General features: G+C 36.7%; 3 protein-coding genes across 9 annotated transcripts; 1 reads left to right on the top strand and 2 right to left on the bottom strand.

Moving 5' to 3' along the window:
* The first annotated feature begins 106 nt into the window (after positions 1-106).
* On the top strand, positions 107-11,533 carry LOC128868489 (uridine-cytidine kinase-like 1). Of its 6 annotated transcripts, none has more exons than XM_054110628.1 (9): positions 107-240; positions 898-1,017; positions 4,433-4,755; positions 5,847-5,953; positions 7,478-7,648; positions 7,725-7,861; positions 10,418-10,604; positions 10,668-10,917; positions 11,006-11,533. In XM_054110628.1, exons 1-9 carry the CDS (start codon positions 170-172, stop codon positions 11,467-11,469), a joined length of 1,830 nt encoding a protein of 609 aa, XP_053966603.1. In that variant the 5' UTR covers positions 107-169; the 3' UTR covers positions 11,470-11,533. The 6 variants fall into 6 exon arrangements, with proteins under 6 accessions (XP_053966603.1, XP_053966602.1, XP_053966606.1 ...); XM_054110627.1 differs by having other exon boundaries at positions 108-240; positions 898-1,134; XM_054110631.1 differs by having other exon boundaries at positions 108-240; positions 820-1,134.
* A 1,082-nt stretch (positions 11,534-12,615) lies between these two features.
* LOC128868488 (threonylcarbamoyladenosine tRNA methylthiotransferase) lies at positions 12,616-14,406 on the bottom strand. Its single transcript, XM_054110626.1, has one exon. It carries the CDS (start codon positions 14,337-14,339, stop codon positions 12,654-12,656), a length of 1,686 nt encoding a protein of 561 aa, XP_053966601.1. The 5' UTR covers positions 14,340-14,406; the 3' UTR covers positions 12,616-12,653.
* A 1,327-nt stretch (positions 14,407-15,733) lies between these two features.
* Positions 15,734-18,156, bottom strand: LOC128868487 (beta-alanine transporter). Of its 2 annotated transcripts, none has more exons than XM_054110624.1 (5): positions 17,817-18,156; positions 17,415-17,733; positions 17,100-17,358; positions 16,238-17,046; positions 15,734-16,172 (listed from the first exon to the last, which is right to left on the bottom strand). In XM_054110624.1, exons 1-5 carry the CDS (start codon positions 17,927-17,929, stop codon positions 15,855-15,857), a joined length of 1,818 nt encoding a protein of 605 aa, XP_053966599.1. In that variant the 5' UTR covers positions 17,930-18,156; the 3' UTR covers positions 15,734-15,854. The 2 variants fall into 2 exon arrangements, with proteins under 2 accessions (XP_053966599.1, XP_053966600.1); XM_054110625.1 differs by having other exon boundaries at positions 17,415-17,716; positions 17,817-17,894.
* Positions 18,157-20,305: the final 2,149 nt, after the last annotated feature.

Below are 20,305 nucleotides of genomic sequence, written 5' to 3'. Positions count from 1 at the left end.
GATTTTGTGAATACCTTTAAAGTCGCCGTTTGGATAAGTAACGCCGTTGATTCAATAATCGAAGTGTTGTTAAAAGGTCTGGCAGGATCATATGCTTTCGTTCAAGTCATTTCTTTATTTATTTCGTACGAATTACGAATTGTACCGCGTGCCGAATTGTATAAAAGAAATGTCGGTATCTTCGTCCACACAGGGAAAACAAGTTAAATTCTACCCTTCCAGCTCAGCCAGTTCCGATAGGTAATTACAAATCGCTGTGCTTAAAAGTGACCAGTTTAGTTTTTTTATAACATGAACAAAAACTCGCGAAGTTCATATAGAAATTGAGCAAACATTTAATTGCATAGTGCATCTACAACACTGTTGTTTTTGTTTTAATTGTCGTCGTCTTTTATGAGAAGCAAAGGAAATCAGTGCGCAATAAACGACTCGACGGATAACCAACTGAACTTTTTTAATGAAAATAATAACAAATAAAACCAGAATTAAGAACATGAAAACATAAAAATCTGTATTCTTCGCTAGCTATTTCCTTTTCGCGTTAAAGGACCCAGCTACTGCACAAGGATATGCATATATGTATATGTGCTGACGAAGTGCCAGTCATACGGTGCGGAACGAGGCGTGCTAATTTAACATATCCTAAATTTTCATTTTGATAAAACCAGTAGTGGATAATTGATGAGTGTTTAAAAATCAATGACGGTCAATTGGAAATACGCTTAATTTTTTTTAGAAAACATCAAATTTTAATTATCCTTCAGTTATTTTCTGTATTGTGCAATTGCAATTGTTTGGCTGTTTTGCACTGTTTGCTAGGAATTTCACCTCTGAAACTGATGAATATTTAACGTTGTGGTGAAATCTGAAGCTTATGGTTCCTCAATCAAATTTAAGCATCATGAGTGGAAAAGTGACTGTGGCACATAATGGAGTGGATTGCAATATCGATATCAAGAAGAAGTTTGACAGCAGCACAAAGATGACTCCAAACAAGCAGCCTGTGAAGAAATTACCGTCAGTAACCATATCTTCAGCATCAGTATCTAAATCATCCACGTCGTCATCGTCATCTTCTTCGCCTACATCATCGCATTTATCGTGCACAACCGATAGTGGCATTGGTAGTCTCATGTAATTTCTTACACATTTCACCATAATTATTTTGCGATACTTTATCTCTCTAGTATCTTTTTCGTACTTTTATATCATTTTTGTACCAGTTAAGTGGATATATATGTCTGTCTGTCTTTTCATTTACTCCTTGTATTTTCTTCCTTTCCTCTCCAGTTGTAAAACATTGTTGATCCTCATTTACAGCCTCACACAATTATATTGCATTAATTCCTTCACTTGTTTACATATTTGCTTTATATAAAAGTACAATATTAAGACGTTTTTAGAAATTTGCATGTTAATTTGCTAAGGATTTCTTTTATCAAACCACCTTAGAAGAAGAGGATACTGCTATCTTTAAAAACGGCCGCATTATAATACATATGTATGTATACTTATATCCATATATACGTACATTTGTAATGCAATGTTTTTCTATTAGGCCTATTTTTGATTTGAAAGTGATTTTTTTGGTGTTTCGAATACAGCAGTAGTAAACTAATTTAGTAGGAGAAGTAATTCACTCGCTTTCTGGAGCATGTGACATTGTGTTACTACAATACAATTATATGTATGTTTCCTAAGCAACCTAGGGAAGAGCACAAACAGCAATTCGATGTGCAAATACATACATATGTGAGGTTATAAATCAAATATTGGTATCCATGTTTTGTGGCATCTGCTGCTTTTTACGTGTCTTTGTCTTACACTCATGCTCTTGTTCGTGCTTGATCAAATTCAACCAACGATCTCCCTTTTGGGGGCATTTCTATAAATAAGTGTATAAAGAAATATCGCCGAAGCACATGGGAGAAGATATCACTGCACACGTTGCTGTTGCCGGCAAATAAAGTTAGTCATGCTTATTTTGTCGCTGAAAGCGTTTATCATACACTATACATTTGTACATCGAACGTGCCTATCCAACTATATATCGGTCATTTGCTGCAAGAGTGCCATATCCAAACAAATTTAAAAAAATGTGTGCAGATAACTAAATATGTATATTGAAATTAACGCAATCTCTGCGTTTGTGTATGAAATTCGTGGCGATGACAATTAATAGTACTTCCTTAGATGAAAATGTCTTTACGTTTTCATAGGAAGGCATGGTAAATCGCAAACTTTAAGACCGTTCTTCACGGTATTTTTTTTTATTATGACACTCTTACAGTGGGCGAGCGATACATATGTATAAATACATGCATTGCATACGTTGTTTGCTAGCATAATAAGAAACAATTGGCTGAATTGATGTAAATTGCAATGCATGTGGGCTCGGCATTGCTTTGATGTACAGTGAGCTCATAGACTTACAGCAGAAATATGTATATATGTATGGCTACACATGCGTGCACCTTTTCTATCTAAGCAATGAAAAATCGAGTATTGGCGATATTGCTTTTTATATACCTTCAAAACGTGCGAAAACCCATCAAAAATATAAAATTTATTATTAAACCGTTGCAGTCTGGCCCTCATATCAGATTGTTTTAAAATTCCAAACATAGATGTCCACTAGTAATTTCATTGTGAGGTGTAACGAAGAAATTATATATAAATACGTTAAACATTATGTGTAAAAATTCTGTGGCCAGAACGAGATATGTATGTACATTCATGTAAATATATCAGTACAGCTGTACTCTACGAGTATATTATTTAGCTTAGCCATGAACGTGTGTACATGTATGTATGTGAGTACCGACGATCTACGCCCTCTATGAGAAAAAAAACCGATCGGTATACAAACGTAATAGTGTAAAGACATTGACGAGTTCACGGCGTGAATAGAGAAAAATTTCCTCGTCTGCAAATGTCTTAAAGCCAATTTCTTAATTAGTTTTAAAGCGGCAGCGACATAGCAAACGTTATGGAGGCACATATATTCCTTGCTGCCACATTTAAATCAAATATTTCATTCCTTTACATGGCATCTCGACACTAAATGTAATGGTAATGGTAAATTTCAACGAAATTGCCAATTGAGACAGCAAATTGAATGTATTTGGCAATTCATGCCATGAAATATTTTAAGTCGTACATTATAGCGCCAACATCTGTGAAACAATTAATTAAATGGAATTTTTTTGTGATGCTCACATTGGCAGCATCTTTAAAAATTTTAGTTTTCTAGACTGCGCATGTCACCTCTCTATATAAAAGAGGGTGTCATTCTTGCCTATTCATCCTATGAATAAAAAAATGCTTTCAAATGCTTTCCTATTTATCCTATGAATAAAAAAATGCTTTCAAATGCCCAATTCCATTTCAATGGTTCTTATAGACGATTCCTTATTCTCTTTAATGAATCCACACACTTTCTCGATATTTTCTAATCATAATCCACTAGGTGGAGTGCTCGGTCTTTCAACTAGATCAATCAACCGCTGGTGCCACTAAAAATGTGAAAAGTTTGATTATTTTGGAATAAGCGTGTGTATTTACATTAGTATGTGTCGGCGATCGCAGTGTGCCCATACAAATTAAAAAATGTGTTAACGTAAAAATGGAGAACCACATGGACAAGTCAAAGACCTACATATGTAAATATGTTTATATTTAAAAAAAAACTCAATTTAGAACTTTGGCACTTGCCTTAATGCCTATTTTCCGATTGAAAAAAAAGGCGAAATACGGGATTTCATAACGCACACACGTTCTGATGTGTATATTGACTGCAAAGGCTCAACAAAAATTAAGAACGCTGATAAAAAGTAACATACATATTATATGTATGTAATTGTTGCATATAGCAAGGTCAAGAGTTTTGGAAACATTCAGGTACCGGGTAAGAACCTCGATTTTCTAACTGTGAATTTTACCAAAGCCATGTCCCGCGAAAGCATTGCATAAGATATCTATCCCCTTGGTCGTTATGTTTCGAAAGTCTTGCCTTACTCTGGAAGATGCCTCTCGTCCTAGTTCATTGGCACATGGTTCCAGCCTTGGATGACATCTACCCAGGGCACTAGCTAGCATCGCCCACATATCAACTGTGTAAATAAATATTATATACCAAAAAAAAACAAATTTTGTTTAAGACTTGTTGTTTACTATGTGTACGGGTAAATTTTAAAAGCAAAAATTACCACGAAAACATCACATTCTTCACAGGCATTCACATAACTTTCGGTGTTGGTCTTTATATATTCTACTTCTTTGAATTTGCTCAGGCTCGTATATGCATACAAACATATTATATTATGAACAGTTGGTGTGTTGTCAATAAATATATTTTAAATAATAAATTTTGAATAAAAACGAGAAAGTTTGTGTCTGACACAATTTCTTCTCAACTTTTTCGCCATTTCAGTGATGATCGTCCAGACTTGACGGAGCAACTATATATTGATCCTAATCTATATGTGGATATTGGCAATGGGGAGTACTGTTGCCCGGCGTCACCCACCACTGTGCCCGGTCGCATTGTTTCATCGAATTCGCTAGAGTCGCCGGCACGCACAACTACGCCAACACGTCCGGCGCGTCGTCAACGCACTACGTCGGTAAATAGCCAATCGACCACCGCTAATCCGGCTGAGTGCATCATACGTGCCAATAATCGCACAATATACACAGCTGGACGTCCGCCGTGGTATAATTGTGCCGGTCAGCAAGTGGAACCATTTGTTATTGGTAAGTTCAAAAGAGCGCTTTATTTATAACAGAAGGCGATAACTGCATAAACATCTGTGTTCACAATAATAGCAGCGCGACATAATTAATGCCAAGTTTTGACTATTTGTGTTTTATTTAATTTTTCTTATTTATTTATAAAAATATGGTTCATACCAAGACACATTGTACAGATTACCTGGAGCAGTAGAATAATAAAACAAGAGTGCTGTTGTTGTTGTTGTTGTTGTTTTTGTTGTAGCAGCATAAACATTCCCCATACTTACATACGGGGAATGCTGCTGGAGTGACAGTCCTTGGCCGGATATAAATCCTGGTCGTTTCGGTAACGTAGAACGGACTGTCGTGGAAACGTCGTGCTGTACTTATTTTGTTCTTGATTTTTGTCCTTATAATATCAAAATCCATAAAAAAAGGTTGAGATTAATTTAAGCAACATTTTACAATTAAGAGACCAAATAAATAAAAAACAATAAAATCAGCTGCTCTACCTGTGCAATGTGCCATGTATTCATACTACAACAAAAACCTTACTTACGAGTATATGAAATTCAAACTTTAAACTTTTCAATCATAATGCTTAGAAAAATTCTGCTTATGCCGATTTTTTTTTTTGGTTCATTCAATTCTGGAATAAAGTGAGCTTAAAATGGTTAAAAATTCGCGTTGACTTTTTTATATGCATTTTCTTCTATATAACAAATAATCGAAATTTTTTTTATATTATGAAAATTCAGACCACCATTAAAAGAATTTTATTAATATAAATCGTTCTAAATGTTGATGAAAATTTGTTGAATATTTAAAATTTTGTGCGAGGTTTGAAACGTTCAGTTAAACGGTTTTTGTTGTATTATGAAATACATCTCCATAAAAAACTGAAGATAAATAAAATAAACAATAATAAAAAAAAAAAACATAATAATAAAAAATAACAAAATCTCTGCACTATGTCGCGCTGCTATTATTGTGAACACGGGTGTATATAGCGATAATCTTTATATTACATTCATTGGGAAAATATTTAATCAGTTGTAAATAATTGTGATGATATGAATTTAATTTGACAATGAAATTCATTTGTTGTATAGGAGTGTGCGGTGGCAGCGCATCGGGCAAAACAACAGTAGCACAAAAAATTATTGAGAGCTTGAGTGTGCCATGGGTAACACTGCTCTCGATGGACTGTTTTTACAAGGTAAGCATATCTTACAGCCCTTGAAAAATACTTAAGAACGATACGAAGTTCTCTCGATTTGAGACTTTTTTTTTTAATGAAATCACTTCAATGTTTTGCATATTAGGTTTTATTCTATAAATTTAAAATGTTTTCAATCTATATCAGTATTTATTATCTATGAGACCTCTAGATTTTTAACGTCAGGTACAAAAGTTAATACAATTCGAAAATCCTTCGAGAATTATACTAAAGAACGAAGCAAAATAATAGTGCGAAAGGGAAAAGTATACTTTAATATTTTGTTGAAAACCCGTTTTGCTTCATTACTGCATTGTAATAATGCCAACGTTCAACAGGAATCGACTCCCATGCTGCCTTGGCTTTTTCAAAAAAACTGATCCAAATTTGTGATACTTGCGTACTGAGTGCATTTCTTACGTCGTTTCAAAGATTGGATTTAAGTCGGCACTCGAAGATGTCTAGTACAGAACAGTAATCAAATTGCTTTCTAATAAATTTTTTTCCACACAAGAAGTATTGCCACACAGTTGTCTTGTTGAAATTTCCAAGTTGCCAGTAAATTCTTTTCCACATACGGTAGCATTGCATTTTTAAGTATCCGAATGTACTTAACCGCACCCATATTACCTTCAATATTGGGGTCGAATGTTGCACGATTTGGTCGCCGCACGTATCTCCCAACTGTATTTTCGTTTCACGGCTGAATAAAATATAACGCCACTGATTTTGAGTCCAGAATATTTGCTCTCGAGCAAAATACATAAGTACGGCGTTGTAGTTGCGAGGCTATTACCAATAGCTTTTTCGGCGCCAGTCAACCATGAAGTCCGAAGTGCAACTATTCTGTTCGTTATTGGCTTTTCCAGGAACACAAATTTCTTGATGGATAATCTAACGATCATCCCATCAATCTGGCTATTAGTCTTTCGCGCTATCGTTTTTCTGGAAACGTTTTCTGCTGTTTTATACTCAGAAAAATATTTGAAAGTAAAAAAACCATCGTTTTTTGAAATGTTTAATTGTGTTAAAATAGCACAATAGGATAAATCGGTCTTTTGCAACTGTATGATTGCTTTTCGAAGAGCTGGGCTGCAAGTTTTCCCTTTCGATATTATTTAGTCATTTCAATTAAAATAAAGAGCTGTAGGAATACTCCAGATACTTTATTTTTTACTTATTTACCAGTTACAATGTAAAACAGAAATCAATACATAAAATTTTGGACGAAGACCGAATCGTTCTTCAGTATATTTCTCACAAAAATATATGAGTTCTTCTATTAAAACGGAAAAAATCAATGCGAGAACCCTCCAAGAGAAATAGGATTGCCGCATTTCAATGAATCTTATCACAGCCAATATACAATATTATATTCAAGCGCAAAAAGTACCGTTACGGCACCATACTCGGTAAAACATGGTTGCCAAACCATCGTTCTTAAGTATTTTTCAACGGTTGTACATAGAACAAAGTGATTTTATTTTGCACATTTTATTAATATTATAATATTTTGTTGTTTAGATATTAACAGAGAAACAGCATGAGCAAGCGTTATTGAACGAATATAATTTTGATCATCCAGACGCATTTGATATAGACTTATTGGTGGAGGTGTTGACGAAACTAAAGGAGGGTCGCATGGTGGAGGTGCCCATCTATAATTTTGTAACACATTCACGTGAATCAAAGACTGTAGGTCGCATCCAGTTCATATGCATGAATATATATTTATTATATTTTTAATCTTATCGAAATGTTTACTTTGTAGAAAACTATGTATGGCGCAAATGTCATAATATTTGAAGGCATTTTAGCATTTCACAGCACAGAAGTACTTAAACTTTTAGATATGAAAGTGTTTGTTGACACCGATGCAGATATACGTTTAGCAAGGCGTCTCAAAAGGTAATCAAATAAATGAATTTAATTTTTACGATATACACCCCGTTGCAAAATTATAAACACATAATATATTTCATACTATTGGATGTTCCTTTAAGAGTTTGAGAACTTAAAATGATAATACAAAACATAATTATTATTGGAGTACATTTTATTATTATCTGGTACAGAATTTCATGACATTTATTTTTTGAATACGATATCTGGCATATGCCCGCTGCGCCTACAAGTTACATGGTCCAATGGATCAGTCCAATTTTTGACTACTTTTTCCAATAAATCTGGTCAATTGTGGCTTGAAACAAAAATTCAGTCAGCATGGCTCGCCATTTACCGTAACGGCAGATCTTTCCTCATTTCGAAAGAAATAAGGACCGATGATGCCGCCAGTGCTCAATGAACTTCGAGATCGTTTATTTTATTTTTTTATAGTAAATTTCCACAATTTGTAAGCGTTGCTCTGGCGTTAAACGATTCATGATGACTTGCCAAATTTTACTGAGCAGAAATGCCAACACAGTTTGCCATTCCATAGCTGCCAAACCATAGATATCTTTATCAATAGTTCTCATGCAGATAAAAAACATCCGATACAACAAAAACCATATAAAGTAAAAATTCAAACTTTGTATACAATTTTTCAATTTTAAAGCCTTGAGTTTTAGTACATATATATAAAAAAGGGCAAATTTCAAGTGACTTAAAAAAAACTGTTGATTTTTGTAAATTTTTTTTTTTGTTGACGGTGCTAGGCGATAAACAAAAAATGCTGTTAAAATTGAATACATTTCTTGCACAATGAAATAAATGTGGAAAAATAGAAATTTTACAAAATTGCGGAGTTGCGTGGAAATATTTCAAATTACGTTTCAAAATCTGTAATTTTGATATTTTTCATCTAAACGAAAAAGTGGAGGAAAAAAATAGATACCAAACAAGTTGATCTGGCGTCATACCATTTGCAAATTACGTGGAGGAGAAATATGTATATGTTTTAGTTGTTGTTGCCGTGTTAATTAGGCAAACTCCATAGTGCCAGATTATTTACTCTTAATAGTAAACCACGCTATAGATTTCATCATTATAAATCATTTTACTTATAAATTTTTGAAAGTACCTATAAACTATCGAAAAATGATTTTTCGAAAGAGTCACATCAGCTGTGACCTTTTATGTAATCGTTTATTTTCAAACGTATTTAAGTTCTAATTCCGGAAAATACTTTTTTTTTTGTTGTAGCAGTCACATGTATCACATTACCACCATTATTAATATTTCATATACATACATACAATGAGTCACGCAAGTTTGCATACATTCCAATTAATTTTTTCCTAGCGGCAAAACTGACAATTATTCTGTTGCACTTTTGTGTTGCTGTAACAATTCCATGCATATAATGCTTATAGGCCGGTTGTTAAAAGTTATAGCTAATTTAATTGCAAATACATACGTATTCATACATATGTACATTAGGGTGAGTGATTTTCTCGTTTTAAATCACTTTTGGAATACCTGCAGATACTTGGCTTTTTATCTCATAAGGGCGCAAAATATTATTTACTCATCGTATATTAAGAGGTGCTTCATAATCATTAAATTCAACATTTTAATTTAAAAAAAATTATGTACGTAAATACACGCGTGTTGGTGTTCTTTATTTGATATTAAATTCAAATAATTACAATGACATAGTAAAAAATAAACAACAGAACGTACGACTGTAACATAAGTTGTCAGTCGGAGGTATAATAAATAAAAATATTATTTTGGCACATAACCCTTTTTTTATTTATTAAAAAATTAATCCTAAAATGAAAATATAAATCAATCAGAGCACAACAAATAACGAGAATTCATTTAGAACAATCCGCCTGTATTTGTGGCAGCTAAATAAGAATTTGTTCAGAGCTTTGTAATCAGTACCGTTCAAAATCATGTTTGTATTTAAGAGATCCAATGTCTTTTCACCAGAATGTTCACATCGAAAATATGTATAGACAGGACAGGTACCAATGACGTGCTGAATATTTTCTGGGACATCCAAGTTACAAACTGGACAAGCGGTAGAAGTTACTTTTTTAAAAGACCTTTCATTTAGTTTAAGAAGCTCTCCCCCTGCACGAAAGGCCAATAAATGTTTGCATTCTGTAACATTAAATGACTTTCAGTGACGAGTTTGCATTGTAGGTGGTAAGGTTTGTCGGTTTTTATTATTTTACTTTATCCGAAGGTACTATTTCATGATTTTTATTAACTCTTAATTCAGTACTGTGTTCCAGTGCAAATAAAAAGTAGTTACTAATATAAATAAAGCGTAGCATTTTGAAAAAAAAAAACATATACGTAAAAAGAAATACGAAAGAGAGAAACGGAAAGGTAATTTGAAGCCAGGTACGGAAATTATAGAGATCAAATTGGATTTTAGATTTACATACATATTTAAATATGTTAACTTAAATGTAAGCGCCTATACTGTATTTAATTAACACTAATACTTACTAATACTCAGAAATTTTTTGTTTAAATAATCTTATAATTTTAAAATTTATTTTCCAGAGACATTTCTCAACGTGGGCGCGATCTCAGTGGTGTACTTAAACAGTATTTGAACATGGTCAAACCTTCCTATGCCAATTATATTGCACCAACAATGGCGCATGCCGATATCATTGTACCACGCGGTGGCGAAAATAAAGTAGCCATACATCTCATAGTTCAACATGTACATACACAGTTGCAATTGGTTAGTTGTACACATATTGGAATGGGCTGTATGAATCTAAATATTTCTTTTTTTGCAATATAGCGTGGTTTCAAATTGCGTGAAACATTAGTGAATTCCTATAAGGACCAACCTATGCCAGACTCGCTACACCTACTGCCACCGACACCACAAATTAAAGGGCTGCACACTTTTATACGCTGTCGCAGCACTTCCAGAGACGAATTCATATTTTATTCTAAGCGTCTTATACGCTTGGTTATTGAATATGCATTGAGTCTTTTTCCATTCAAAACAACAACTGTGGAAACACCACAAGGCGTGCTCTATGAAGGTGAGTCGAAAGTACAATACTTAAAGTATAAATATTAATTTCATAGAGATTAAGTAAATTTGACTTACACTTGAATATATTCTTGCAGGAAAACGCATGGGTTCTCGCAAAATATGCGGCGTATCAATTCTGCGTGCCGGTGAAACAATGGAGCAGGCTGTATGTGATGTTTGCAAAGATATTCGCATTGGCAAGATACTCATACAAACAAATCAAAATACTGGCGAGCCCGAGCTGTATTATTTACGCTTACCTAAAGATATAAAAGATTATAAAGTAATATTAATGGATGCCACGGTGGCAACGGGTGCTGCTGCTATGATGGCATTGCGTGTGTTACTGGATCATGATGTGCCCGAAGAGAATATAATATTAGCTTCGTTGTTGATGGCTGAAATTGGTGTACACTCGATTGCGTATGCTTTCCCGAAAGTGAAAATTGTGACCTCAGCACTGGATCCAGAGGTGAATGATAAATTTTACGTGATACCCGGTATTGGTAATTTCGGCGATCGCTATTTCGGTACCGAACCTTCTGATGATTACCTTTAGCCATTTTAGCTTAAGAGAATGACTTCATATAATACAGAATGAGAAATAAAAAATATGAACTGAGTATTAATTTTTTTTATTGCAAGATTTGGAGCATAAAATAACCATATTTGTTGATAACAGCTTTCGGGCTTCCCCCAACCACCAGAGGGAGTCTCCCTGGTTGTTGTAGCAGCATAAAGATTCCCCATACTTACATACGGGGAATCCTGCTGGAGTGACAGTCCTTGGCCGGATATAAATCCGGGTCGTTTCGGTAACGTAAAACCGACTGTCGTGGAAGCCAAGACTCCCTGGTGCTGATGACTGCACGATAATGGCGTCGGCCAATGACATCGATGGCCTGTGCTCCAAAGTACAACTATCTCACCGACTTTTCTCGCTTCTTCACGGCGAGGAATCTCCAACTTTCCCCCGCTAAATCCACGGCGACCCTCTTTACCACCTAGACAAAGGAGGTCAAACTGTCCCTCAAGGTAAAAGTCGATGACACCAATTCCGACGGTAAACAATCGCAAAAATTTGGGTGTAACCTTCGACAGTTTGCTCTCCTTCTCAGCGCCAACAACCGCATTTACCACTAAGGTCCAAAATCGCAACAAGATTCTCAAAGCGCTTGCCAGCAGCACTTGGGGCAAAGGCAAAGAACTGTCCACTCATCTAACACCCCTCTCCCTCTGGACCCAACCCGTCGAAACAGCTATTTTCCTGGGCCTTCCGTTAGATGAACTAGACGACGGCGACCGGTGATTACGCTACACTGACAGGGCGAAGGTGCTGCTGCAACAACAACAAAGTACTGTTGCTAACGACAATTAAGCCGATTGGTCGGCCGGTTCTAAACTATGCTGCGCCTGTCTGGTCGCCTGGGACTAGTGACACGCAGTGGATAACGCTACAGACATGCCAAAATACTGCCATTCGGACAGCGTTTCTTGGGCCTACCTTTAAATGAGCCAGACGAAGACGACCGGTGATATATCGTACACTGACGGGGCTTCTATTACTGTTAAAACAATAACAACATAGCAGCTTTAGGTTTCCAAACGCGATGCCTACTAAAAAAATTATATTCGCGCTCTCATAATCAAATACCTATCATCCAAGCAAAACGAGTTCAACGTTTAGTTAAATTTAAGTTATGTGTTTTTGCTTTAGCGTTGTTTTATTGTTTTTTTAAATAACTATAAAAACTTAATCAACAATTGGAACATAAACGCTATGAACAGTAATATCAATCCGAAACCGACATACTTGCGTACGACGTCCTCATTTTCACTCTCACTCTTCAAAGGGCTTGCTATCTTGCCATTTTGAATGTGACCATTCTGCTCCTGTTTTACAGTACAACGTGTCCAATCAGATTCATTGTCAATGATTTCTCCCATCATACTGAATTTGCTGGTGTCTGAAATGCGTACTCGCACCGCAGTGCCAAGCAGATTTTCCCGCATAGGCAACAAAATCTGTTCGTAGCTTTTATTATGTCCGACATAGTGTTGTTTATCGTGTGATATTTCCGTTACCAACACTGTGTACTCTTCGCCTGAGCGACCATTATATGGTGAATAGCTGTTAAATAGATCTGTTAGCCGTTTTGTACGTTTCTTTACCAGATGTGCTGGTATCCGTTGCATTTTGGCAGCTGGCGTACCGGGTCGTGGAAAGAATTGATTGATAAATAAGCTAGGAAAGCGATATTTGGCGCACATTTGCATTGTCTCCTCGAAGTCTTCTTCTGTTTCTGTTGGAAACCCACAAATTATGTCAGTGGCAATGGTGACCCCTGGTACACGGGCGCGAAGAAAATCAACAACATGCTCGAACTCACTACGGCAATATTCGCGTTTCATATCCCCTAAAACTGAGTCGCTTCCGCTTTGCACGGGTACATGAAGAAATGCGTATACTCTTGGATGATTCAGTACTTTGGCAATTTCTTCCAAATGTTCCAGTATGTAAGGTGGATTAGTCATACCTACACGCAGCATACAGTGTTCAGGTATGACTTCAACTAGCTGCCACAAAAGTTCTGGCAGTGAAGTGCCAATGTCTCGCCCGTATGCGCCAGTATCTTCCGATGTTAACCATATTTCACAGCAACCTTCAGCAAAGGCTTGCTCAGCACGTTCCACAATTTCTTGCGGCGGATAACTAGCAAGATCTCCCCGTGCATGTTTTGTCTTACAGTAGGTGCACTGGTTAAGGCAACCTGTGTTGATAGGTATAATTTCGATCAAAGGATTCTTACGCACCTTTGGTAAGGCTAGTCGCGCACCGGCTACACGCTTGCCTTGCTCTTTTTTATTTTGTAAAAGTCGTACGCTATGGCCTTTTAATGTTTCTTCTACTACCTCCACGACCCTATCAATCTGCTGAACGCCAATAACCGATAATCCACGTAGGTAATCCGACTTGGGTGCACCTTGCGGTACACATCCTGCTACCACAACATGTTTTCCATTAGCCATTCCAGACTGAATTTCATTTCGAAAAGTATCCTCAGATGGATTTTTCACCGTACAACTGTTAAGTAACCAAAGATCGGCATCGTCCTTGCTGTTTGTTAGGTTGTAGCCGTATGCGGCAAGTTGCCCAGCCATATATTCGGAGTCGGAGTTGTTGTGTGCACATCCCCATGTTTTCACATACACCGTCTGAGTCCCTGGTATAACGCTTTCGTAAGTTCTTTTCTCTGGAAACTGTCTATCTTGATGTACGCCATCTGCATCATTACAAGTAATTTTTGGACGCTTCTTTGGACGGACGGATACACTCTTTTTATTGTTATAGCGATCACGTGGTTTTACATCGTCTTCTGAGATGAGATCCTCTATATCCTCGATGTTATTTTCAGTTAAATCCAACATTGGAGCTTGGTTGTTTGCCAAGATTTTTGACGTTTAAACATGTGAATATTTTGTTGGTATAGTGCTACAATTTGATATTTACCAAAGTTATCGATTAGATATTACAGTTTGCATAACAAGTTATCGATGTATAGATGATAGTAATATCGGGTGTTATTTTTGCTGCTTGAGAACTATCGATATCGATAACTGTGGTGTGACAGTTGAGAATTGTATACCAGAGAACGTTAATGATGACATGACAACGATGATAACGTATGTATACTGTGTTGATATTTCTGTCCAGTAAGGTTTGGCAACTCATCATGAATCGCTTAACGCCAACGCCTTAAATTGTGGAAATTTACTTGAAAAAAAAAAATCTGTTCTCCAGGTTCCAAGGCGGCATCATCGGTCCTTATTTCTTTCGGTAAAAGACAAGCACTATCGAGCCATGCTGACTGAATTTTTGTTCCCAGCTATTAATCAGCTAAACATCAACGACATCTGGTTCCAACAAGACGGGGCAACTTACCATATAGCGCGCTTAACAATCGATTTATTGTAATATTCAAACCACCATTGACGTCATATGGCCAGATTTATTGGAAAAAGTAGTTAATAATTGGACTGATCGAGCGTACTATGTAACTCGTAGCCGTAGGGGCGGACATATTCGAGATATCATATTAAAAAATAGATGAAATTATCTACCAGATTAGAATAAAACAATCATTCTAAAAGTAATTATGTTTTGTGATATCATTTCCAAACTCTTAATAGACACCAGACTCGCAGGTTTGTTGAAAGTGTTTGGTGATTGAAAGCTTTAGAAATTCATTGGTACACTGGTCGCCAAAGTCATGTGATTTAACACAGCTGGACTATTTTTTCGTACCAACTGGACTACACAAACAAGACACTCGAATACTGTAGCCTTGTAAACCAAGCAATTTAAATGCAGCCTCTCTGCTTGAAAGTCTAGTCGAAAAGTAGTGTTCTAGGATGACGTATAGCTCAGCTGCAACCGTGGGGATTATACACTCGAAAAAATTATCCATCATTAATGTCGGGATTGTCTACCGACTTAAAAATAATTTAATTTGTTTAGCACTTGTGGTTTTTACATCAATTTATGATGCCAAACTTTTTAAGAATCACTTTTTGATATTATCGGGGCAGCCCAAATTTCCCCCGTCAAAAAAATGCCTTAATTTTGAGTAGGACTGATGAAGAACTTTAATATACATATGTATGTACATAAGTACAAAAAATTGAACGAATTTTGATGGACAACTCGAGAGGTTTTTTAATATAAAAAAATTTCGAATCCTGAAAAGAGTCCTGTTTACCATGCGATCAATTGTAAATTATAACCTAAAATTAAAAAAATATTTTATTTGGAATTAGTTGACTTTGTTTTAAGCGCCTTTGTTCGACGAAGACTCATATTTTCTACAAATTATTGTATTTTATTCTTACTAACTGTAAATTCTAACTCTAATATTGCACATAAATATTATTTTATTAAAGTTGTCACGTCTCCTTAATTTCATTCTTACAAATACTGCATACTGTTATTGGCTGTCGACGCCCCCGTCCTATTTGTTCTCGTTCACGCTGTCGCTTGTATTTCGCAATCAAGGCCGAATTATTCAGATCGGTACTGCGAGGCGTTTTTGTACAACAACAACAGCAACAACAATTGAAAAATTTCAATGGCACTGATTCTCCCTCTTCAATGGTTTGTGGTAAATTTTTGCCACGCGTCTCCGGCAAGAAAAGACTAGCAAAGCCGCCGATTATTAATAGGGCGCCCATTATAATTAGCGGAAGTACCAACATACGCTGACCCTAAAGAGGGCGGAACAGGCAGGATATGCTGAAAAATGTGGGAGTAGTTTAAATCCACTACTTACCATGTGATTAATAATGGGTATGACAATTGGTCCGATCATCGCAACAACTGAACTAAAGCTCATGCCCAGGCCACGCACTACAGTCGGGTAGAGTTCAGAGGCGAGTAACGGCAGCACTACAAATGCCGAAGAAATACCCATCTTGCCAATGCAATAAAGCAACAGCATCGCCTCTGGCTGCTCATCGTACAACAATGTCAAAACACATGCCACACCCCCTACCAACATTGATATGCAAAGTATCCAACGCCGGCCGAAGTAGCTTAAGCCTGGCCAAAGCATTATGTAGGTGGGTAGCTCTACAATACCAGCGAGAAAAAAGTTCCATATTTCATCGCCACCCAAAGCTGGTGCATAATAGCTTAAACCTACATACACGCTGGTGTTTGCGAACCAAATGAGCGTTATAATCAACGTTTTGCGGCGCATATTTGTGGTTCGAAATAAATCCAAAATACCATAGGTTGTTTCCGCTTCTTTACCTATTGCCGCTTCTGCTTGCTGCAACTTTTGATGCACAAGTTTAACAAAATCTGGCGGAATATTATGACCGTTGACACGAGCGATAGTTTTCAAGATGCGTGCCGCCTGCCGTGTTTTACCCACTGCGATCAGCCAGCGTGGAGACTCTGGTAGCACGAAATAGCAAGAAAAAAGCAATAGCAATGGCAGCGATACGGTTAGGGTGAGAAAGCGCCAATCCCGTATTAAATAGACTATGCCAGCGAGTAGTACCAGACCACATGAGTAAGCGATATTAGAGACAATTGTACAGAAGACGCGCTGTTCAGGGCCGACTAGTTCAATAGCTATGAAGACAGAGTTAGAATAGAATGAGAGTACTTAGCATACATCAGCTTACCAAGGACATACGGGCTTGCGAGTATCGCTGGCACGGTAAGACCCACCACAAAACGCATACTCAACCAGGAGTAGTAGTTCCAAGCGAAGGCACTGGCTGCACATGCTACAATCTCTATAAGAAGATAAACATAAAATGAGGGGCGACGACCCCACATATCTTGCAAATAGCCAAACACGTAGTTGCCGATCAAGCCTGCAACGCCAAAGAGAACCAAAGCAAGAGTGACCAAGAAGCTCTGGTCGCACACAAGATTCCACTAAGATTGTGACCCGATAAGAATTGTTTTTTACAAACTATTGAATTAAATTTTACCTCTGTGACCACTGTGCTTGCATACATAGTGCGATCATAATACCAGCCATGCTGGCATTGTAGTACTTGTGCACGCCCCGGATTTCCGATTTGCCAAACCTTGTCTTGTTGCAACTCTATTGGGGTGCGGTATTCCATATATCTCACAATATCCGAGTAATTCCGATTGTACATCGTACAGCTGGCATATTCCACACTGCTATTGATCATATTTATAGGTATGCTGAGGTTTTTCACCAGCGTTCGATAGTCCTGCGCCCATGGCTCCAGTTCGGGTACACGACACCAGTGCTTTGGCGTTGCTGCGATAAATAATTGACTATTGTTTTTAATTATAGTTAATAAGCTATAAGTATTTTAAAACAAGCTTTCCGTATTAGCTCAAGTTAGCTCCAAATTCACCTGTAGGCATGGAAGGCACAAGGCAGCGCTGCGGGCAAGAGCACCGAGCAAATGATGATTTTCTGGTACAAACCAAAGGATCCGACCTCTTTAAGTACTTCATCGAAATCCATGGATGGTAGGATAATTAGACGGTTAAACGAATTTTCATAACTCCTTAATTAGCTGCTTCTCGAGAGCGACTGCGAGGCAGCAAAAAAAAAAAAACCCGTGCGATACAAAAGTCCACTTGGAACTGAACGCGCGCGTCACAAATGAAATTAGTGGAAAACATTCATCGGAGACCACCCTAAACGTTTTCGCGAATGCTTAATTTTGCATATTTGTGTGCATTTAGTTGCCGGTAAAATCTTTTCAGCGCAATGGTGGCTCTTATGAACACCGATTCATTCTTCCCCTAATGTGCGAATCTCAGCTACTTTGTCGCTATTTTCATTTGCAAATTCAATTGGTCATAATTATATTATGGGCACACTAGCCTTTATAATTAATTGGCTACCACAGCTTTGGCAAGGTCTTCGTCTCAATGGGATATCCAGAGACCACATGGTTTCCCTATTTTCAAACACATGTGTATGCATATACGCGCGTATGCTGCGAACTTACCAAGGGAATAAGAATTGGTATAGTCTGAAAGCAGTACTAGTCCCACAAGTTTCTCTTCCTGACAGTTTTAATGGCAGCAAATAATTTATCTAGTAGCTAAAACGTTGCTACAGCTCTGTGCAGAACAGTAATTTTTTTATTGTGTTTTTTTATGATAGATAATAAATGAAAAAAATCATAACCAAATTTATTCAGACCGGGAAGTTGATGCAGTCCCAAAATTGATTATTATACAGAAACTACAGTTTACAGCAGAGAATACAAAGTAGTCCATTTAGAGTCTGGAATTTAATTTACTTATAAATCAGCCACCGTGGCGGAATGGGTTGGCGCGAGGCTACCATTCGCTAGTGCCCGGGTTCGAAACTCGCTGTATTCATGATTTCACACCGATATGATAGATATAATGTTTTTAATAACGGCGTCTTCTCGGCAGGAAATGTCAAACTTCTGAGTGTATTTCTGCAATGAAAAAGCTCCTCATAAAAACCATCTACCGTGAACAGGCGGTACCATTTGTAGAATAACATCGAGTTACGCATATCTTAAATTGGTACTTAATTTTATTCAAATATCTTGATCATATCTGACTGTACAGTAGCCCATTCTGTTAACACAAATTCTCAGTACATATTCACGATTTTCGGCACTTACCCCATCAATGGCAACTTTGATTTCAAGTTTCAACTCTCTGGCTGGCTGGCGCAACATTTATCCTTAAGGGCTCTCCACAAAAAATAGTCTAATGAAGTAAAATGCCAGCTTTTAACATTTTTTAGTGCTTTTCACAAGCCGAATTCATACATTAACGTATATTTTTGCCCCTGATTAAAAACCCGGGTAGTGGCGGAAGGTGAACATTCGCGATAACTAAATCCATAATTTCATTCTTACTCCTCCATCACTAGAATTGAAGCTTTGTTTGAAATTTGTTGGATAAATTTTGGTATGAAACTGAATTCGTTTCGATCGCAAAATTTCAACAGATATTTAAATTTGCGTTGACATTGTTCTCTTTTGATTTGAAAACAATTTATTACGCACTTTCTGTATTTTCGGGTATACAATTTTTAAAATCATTATCTTGTTTTTTAATGCGGTAAAATGAAGAATATGTAACTTGAAGTCTACACAGATTGATTTAATTGAATCTCCACTTTTAATTTTTCTTAAAAAATCTAATAAAACCGACACAAGTAATAAACTGAAAAATTAAACTCCAAACTTTTCCAGACTCATGTACGAAGAAATTAAGAGACCAGAGCAGGAGATATTTTTATAGCAATTGAAGAAAAACAATAAAGACGCGCAAATAGAATCCGAAACTGCCACCACTCCTAAATCGCGAAAAATTAGGCAGTCGCAATAACGGAGAATGTTGGGATAATGAGTAGTCGTGAATACAGAGCGTGTACTGTATTTTGAATGCCCAAATTTCAATCAGAATGTAAACAAACAACTAAAGCAACAATAAAGAAGCTGGTAAAATCAGCTCTAGTGATACCCCCTTGTATTTCCCAACTTTGCTCAAGCGAAAAGCGATACTTTCTGTAAATATCAAATCATAAACTAAATTCCTGATACATCAATGATGTTAGTTTAGCTGTCAAAATATAAAAAAAATCGATATTTCAATCCCAAACGTTGTATAGCGTGTGCTGAATCTGACTCGGATTGTAAGGGACCACCAGCCCATTGGGTCATTTAATGAAATGAGGTTGCCATTAGGAAGAGACTTAATTTGTTAAATTAAGTTAACTGCCACTAAAATGTCTTGTTCTCAGCTAGACATGAAATAGTCCGATTTGTTGCAGGGTTGTTCTTAAGTTCAATAACGAAGAGTTTAGACTCCATAGATTAGACGTTCCCACGACAGTCGGTCG

The sequence above is a fragment of the Anastrepha ludens genome, chromosome 6, assembly GCF_028408465.1.
Source record: "Anastrepha ludens isolate Willacy chromosome 6, idAnaLude1.1, whole genome shotgun sequence".
NCBI classification, from domain to species: domain Eukaryota; kingdom Metazoa; phylum Arthropoda; class Insecta; order Diptera; family Tephritidae; genus Anastrepha; species Anastrepha ludens.
Note: the sequence above shows the minus strand (reverse complement) of the source record. Positions and strands in the feature narration are given on the sequence as shown.